The 6322-nt window shown below is 47.1% G+C and overlaps 1 protein-coding gene and 1 pseudogene across 1 annotated transcript; both read right to left on the bottom strand.

Annotated features, from left to right (window-relative positions):
• Positions 1 to 1728: 1728 nt before the first annotated feature.
• LOC146193878 (uncharacterized) lies at positions 1729 to 4499 on the bottom strand (annotated as a pseudogene).
• A 1241-nt stretch (positions 4500 to 5740) lies between these two features.
• Positions 5741 to 6322, bottom strand: LOC146193877 (uncharacterized). Its single transcript, XM_084600134.1, has one exon. It carries the CDS (start codon positions 6320 to 6322, stop codon positions 5741 to 5743), a length of 582 nt encoding a protein of 193 aa, XP_084456260.1.

The following is a 6322-nucleotide window of genomic DNA, read 5'->3' as shown; positions in this document are numbered from 1 at the left end:
GTTGACTGATCGCTATTTGCTTACTGATCGCTATTTGCTAGCGTAATCAGTGTTTGGCGATGGTTCTTTTCCAGAACTGCAGGCAAGCGCAGCTTTAGCATCAACCTCATGGAATCCTGCGGTGCAGGCTACAGATTCACAAGTGTTTACATAGGGGCATGTGGCAGCGAAAGCGACGGTGGTGTTTTTTCAGCGTGCGGGCTTGGTGAAATCGTTGAAAGCGCGCCCCAAACGTTCCCATCCGCCGTCGCTTTGTCCAATGATGGCCCTGAGCTCCCGTTTGTAATGGTAGCAGACGACGCATTTTCCTTAAAACACAACCTAATGAAGCCGTACCCTGGTGTCCAACCACCAAACAGACCAAAAAGGGTGTACAACTACAGGCTTTCGCGAGCACGGCGGTGCATAGAAAATGCTTTCGGAATTTTGTGTGCACGATGGAGAGTGCTCCAGAACCGCATGAGTCTGCTGCCGAAAAATGCGGTTGCAGTTTCAGCTGCTTGCTGTTGCCTGCACAATTACCTCATGCAGGAGGGGAGGCTGCCAGGTGGCTACTGTCCACCGCAGTTTGGAGATACTACAAACAGTGCAGGTGCAGTCATGCCAGGAGAATGGAGAAACGGCACTGAACCCCTGCCACAAATGCCTAGACAAGGCTCTAATGCTTATTCTAAGAAAACGTCTGAAGTGAGAGACTTCTTTGCGGCTTATTTTCATGGTGAGGGTTCCGTGAGCTGGCAATGGGTTTAAATTTAAATACAAGTTAGCTGCTTTTTTTTTCTGTGGCATCCTGTTCAGCGACATATGTCTTGACAACATCGTGATTTGCCTTAATTGTGCGCTGTTCTTTTGCTGTAACTGTATTGCATAAGTGATGATGTATCACTAATAATGAAATAAATGTTTTGCGAACACAAGCGTCGTTTTGATAATGTTTATTTCGTTCGTAAAGGGCTTTTGCACTGCATAAATATTTTGTAACAAGATTGTTCGGCCATTTAGGTGCATAATAATAAACAGAAACTTTTCACTTCATTTTCTCGATCTTAAGGACCCGAGGGCATTGTGTACAGATCGAGAGGTAGAGTTAACATATGGAACATTTCTCGGATATGCTAGGAAAAAAGAGCAAAATACAGCACGAACAAGCAATGGAAAAATGAGCAAAATTACGGCGCGATGCAAAAATAAATCAAGTGAGATAATAGCAAATAAGATATAACAACATGTAAAGCAGAAAATAAAGCATAAGTTATAGTTAGTTGAAGGGGCATCAGGTGTTCGACAATTTTACTTTCATACATTATCTGGCGACGTGCTTGATTTTTGTGTTGTCCTCCTACCTTAAAAAAAAAGACAAATGCATCCATTTAATCCAGGTTCTATGGGAACTATTACTTCTATATGTAAGAGAAAAAAAATATGACCAGCATATGGTTTTTACTCTGTCTCAGAAGCTGTTTGCAGCATATGTTTGAAGCCTGGCCCAATGAGGATCATGCACACTACAATAGGTAATTGGGCTGCTGCTGTCGCTCCAGCCATTTAATGGAGGGGAGTGATGCCTGTAGGCGACAGTAACTGCACAATTATCTTTTGAAGTGCATATGATCATCATTGAGCCAGGTTTCCCGTCTTTGACAGTGCTGCAAACCGCCTCCGAGGCGGAGTATATTGCATCACACAGAACAAAAGAATACATTCCAAAATTTTAGGGCTTCTACTCCTTTAAACATCTGCATCGTTCAGCTTGAATGCTTCCTCAACCAATAGTTAGCGGATTTTAAGTTTTAGGTCCTCTTTTCTACGCTCATCCACCTTACCGAGGAGGCCTTTCAAGCTCAATAAGAAGTGTTCGCCGTCATCTACTGACATGGCAGCTGTTTTTAGCTCATTCAGCCTATGGCGATTCGCTTGGAGCGTTGACAACATTAACTCATCCAAGTCGCTCTTCTTTCTTTTGTGCGCTTGTTTTTATCCGATGCAGCCGTTTCTCCTGAACAGGAAGGTACATTTGCTGCAGACCTATTATCTCCCTCATTGCTTGGCTCTCTCGAAGCTTCTGGAAGGGGTGACACTTGCATAATATCCTCAGGAAGTGACGTCTCCTCCTGAGTGCTGTCAACGTAGAACGTGCGGCATAGACCTTCCACAGATGCAATTGAGTCATTGACTGGCTCAAGTGGCTGCTGAGTCAAAGGAACTGCAACTGTAGGTTCGTCTCTTCTCGCCAGGCTGCGTACAGTAATGACAAAAACAAAAACACATTAGATGCCTATATTCACACAAGCTCAGGCATTATTAAAATTAGAGAGCAGTGCAATGCAAATCTGTATCACATGGGGCTGTCTTTAAACTTCCCATTAACATTGACAAGCCAATGTGCCCAATTGTACAGGCTGGCTTTAGCTTGTAAATATTCCACTCCTGGTCGCCCTTTGTTAGAGTACAACTGAACATAAATGCTAGAAATTTTCTCTTCAATGAATTAGGCTCCGATGAAAAACACATTCTCCAGCACTACTTGTGACGGTACACATTTTTTTTTTCTTCAAAACAAATTCTAATGTAAACTACAGCAGAGCAAGAAATTAGAAATGTGAACGAATTCGGTTCAAGCGCATGCCTGTCCACCGCAGGCAGTGTGACAGTGGCCTTGCACGCCAGCTTCCGTCCTCACGCTTCCCCAGTACTCTGCCGGCAAACGTTTGATGCTGCCGCTCACAAGAGTTCCCCAACATTCGGTCAAAGAAGCAAGGCGGTGCGTGACGCCCGCGGGGAGTTTCCATCTGGCCCATAGCGGGGTGAGTCTTTTTGTTTCGGGGCGAATTTCCTATCTCAGTCGGTACATCCCTTTTTTTTTTCTTTTTTTTTTTTCGACAACCCCCGTTCACACGTACTTCTGGCGCGCGGTCCTTCAGCAACGCTTCCCACGAGATCCACTTTACGAATGTTGGAAAGGGATCTTCGAGACGTTTCGGTGCGGCGACTAAAAAGGTCGTGCAGCTGTATCCAAACAATGAGTCAGGGTGCGCAATAGACACAAACGTTCGCGAAACGCGTCCCATTAACTCCTCCCCCTTCGGCAGATATGCTGTTTAGTTTTCGTCTTTTACGGCGGTCTTCTTTCAAACACCAGTGGGTCCACGCCAGCTCGGTTTTGCGGCCCGACCACAACCTTGCTAAGCATCGGCCTTTTGCTGCAGGGCAATACTGTTCCCTCACTTGTTGTCAACGAAGACGTCCTACAAACGCCTGGACGCCTCCGGTCGCAAAGCACTAAAGAATCTAAAACCAAAAAGGAACAGCGGGGGCATGCTTTCCTCCTGCGCAACAGCCCAGCGTAACTGCTTGCATTTCTTCGTCAAAATATGGCCGCTGCAGCTGCTTCTAAAATTATCAACCCATGCTTAGCAGCAAAATTCCACAGCTACTGACAAGCAATAAAGCAAATAATTCGCTTTTACCTTCGGCGTTGTATAGCGTCAACCAGGAACATAAGGTTTGGCATAAGGACCCACGCTTTCTCCACGTCCGCTGCGCCACTTCCAGACTTTACATACACCTTTCGTAGTCGAAGGAACTTCTGTCGCAGATAGTTCCAGCGGTGCTGTAACACTGCCGCTGCATTGAGCATAGAAAAAGAACGTGTTTACACAATGCAAACAACACATTGCAAACGGCGTACGCTGAAAGGAAGCTGGCTGCTGTCGTATTTCTAGCCGAGCATAATGTTTATGTACACCGACGTAGAAGTGAGCTATATGAACGTTTATTATGGCCTGCCAGTCTGAGTTTGGCAGGGTGGCAACAGAATCAAAAAGGGTAATGGCTTATTATGTGCGACGAAGTGATAGCATAGTCGGTCCTCATGCAGACACTGCTGCAAACCGTTCCCATAGGCAGCCTTGAATGTTTCGGTGTACGGTTCAACTCTACACCGATGGTTGTCACATGCAGCGAATAGCACTTCTGTGCTAGATTTCATGCTGATTTAAACTATAAATCAGTGACGCACTCGTGAGAGATTTCCAAGCCCATCTCTGCACCAGAAATCGCCGCTTCACATTGTGTTAGCGACACAGCACCAACAACGCCCGAAAAACACCTTGACAGGATCCTTATCCTACCACATAAAAACATCATTGCAAACATGTCGGTAATTAATGGTACGTAGGTATATCTGACGGGTTGCGAAAATGCGCTGAAACAAAACGGACAGCGCATTACCGCAAACATTATCAACACTCGCACTGCGCCATAACTTCAATTTTCTAGACGAGAGAGAGAATTTGATTGCAGTTTGTCCACAAATGAAAATTAGAAAATCACTTACTGGTTTGATTCAATGCACTGGATATTTGCAGCCATGCATCATTTTGTAGTTGCTTGTCACTGTGTGACTTCAGCCGCTGATCATAAAGAACCGGCCTCTACCGTACTTCTCCGATGAGCAGCTCATCATTGCACAGTGAAGACACTCCTCCTGTACTGCACATTGTTAAGCAGTCGGCAGAAACACAACACGAACACTGGCGAGCCGAAACAATCTAGCAGTGTCGGAACTATCAGAACGTCGAGTGGTGCCGTCTGCTATCCGTCAGCGCGCGAAGTCTGGGAGGACCGGAAGCCCAGAGATCGGAAAGGGAAAACCGAAACGGCTATGCTCATTGGTCACGTCGTAACAGACGCATCTCTACTAGTCGTAAAAGTCGCCGGTCCTCCAACATTTACGACCACGCCGGCTGCGTACGTTGCGCATTTTACGCTCAATACGGCAGTAGTCTGAACAGACACGTTACGTTTTTTGCTCTTACGCTTACGATCCTTACGAACGATACGTGCGTTGCGCACGTAGTCTGAACGCATTGTAATGGGTTAACAGTTGGAGGAGGTGAGTAAGGGTGTCTTCACAGATGGCTCACTCGTCTGTAGGCGGAAACAGAGTCCACTCCAATATTGTGAACAAATTTTTGCAGAAAATATGCTAGGTAGTCCTGGTAACCCTTCCCGCCAAACGGGCTTAGCTTGACGGCCGCAGGACTGGATCGGAAAAAAGGTCAGTTTTTGAAAGCGCGAACTACGCATTCGGAGTGCGTCGATTGGCACAAGAGAGCAAGACCAAGAGGTGAATAGCGTTTGGGGAAGTCAAAATAACTTCAATGCAAAAATATAAAGGCAGATGAGTTACCTTAAAAAGGATATAAAGACTTCATTAAATTTCGCAAGGGCGAAAGTGAACTACTTTACCTGCATTTACTATAATCTAACAACTGCCATGTCCTGCTCGAGGCGGTTCGCCCACTCCGCGCAAAGCTCTGCGAAGAACATGTGGATACAGCAGAGGGCACTCGTTCTATAAATTTCACTCCAATAGGCAATATGAATCCGGAAAATAATTTAGTTGAAAACCAAAGGTAAAAGAAGCTTGCAGCTCGGCCATTTGGCTACCAAAGCTGAGTTCGCGAATCAGCGTAAAGTTGTCGGTTCCAACTTTGACGAATGTTTGTAATGCCAAACGGATTCATCGGATCAGCAAAAAGGTGATTCCGTATAGAGAGAGGGACAGGGGTGACAGAGACAGGATGGTAAATGTCATGCCTGCTCTGCCAAAGCTCGTTTGGTGGCCCCAAGAGGGACCGGGAGAAAAAAAAAAGCTGCTGAACAGCTTTGAGCCTCCGATTGAAGACCTTGAGAGTTCCAGTGGAAGAAGTGGCTGGCTGAAGATAGAGCACGTACTTCACATCGGGTAGTGCCGTGCGATGGCCTCGATCAACCGTAGGAAAGGGTCACTGCAACGCCGTCGCCCGTTGATCGACAACCACCACATCCACGCGAGGTGCGAGTCCGTGAGGCCATCCGTCATCCGCCACCCGCTTCGTATCAGCCGGTTCTTCACTTTGTGCCATGCGCTTTCAATATTCTGCGTGTGCGCGCCGGTAACGGGGTTCACGAAAAACTGTGTATGGTTCACAGTTTTGTGAATCAAGTTCATGTTTAGCCCGTTACCGTCCACCAATCCCGGCACACACTGGTAGGCCGCCCACTCGTCGCTGAGGATGGTGGTCCCCGGACGGACGTTTGCGGAGATGATGGCTCCAAGTGTCGCTGAGTCCCGCCGGTCGACCTTGAAGAGTCGCAGCTCTTTAGTGGCCACCCATATCATGCCTAAAATCCATGGGCCGCGATCGACGACGCCACCGTAATTGTTCTGCCTGTGGGGCGGAACGTTATCGCCTGCCAAAAGGCGGCCGCGGTTGTACTTTCTCTTGCCCCGCATGAGGCACTCATCGACCTGCACATCCTCACCGGGACCGCCCAT

Source organism: Amblyomma maculatum, chromosome 4 (assembly GCF_055883805.1).
Source record: "Amblyomma maculatum isolate TAMU_Amacu chromosome 4, ASM5588380v1, whole genome shotgun sequence".
NCBI classification, from domain to species: Eukaryota; Metazoa; Arthropoda; class Arachnida; order Ixodida; family Ixodidae; genus Amblyomma; species Amblyomma maculatum.
This window is presented reverse-complemented; position numbering and strand designations above follow the sequence as displayed.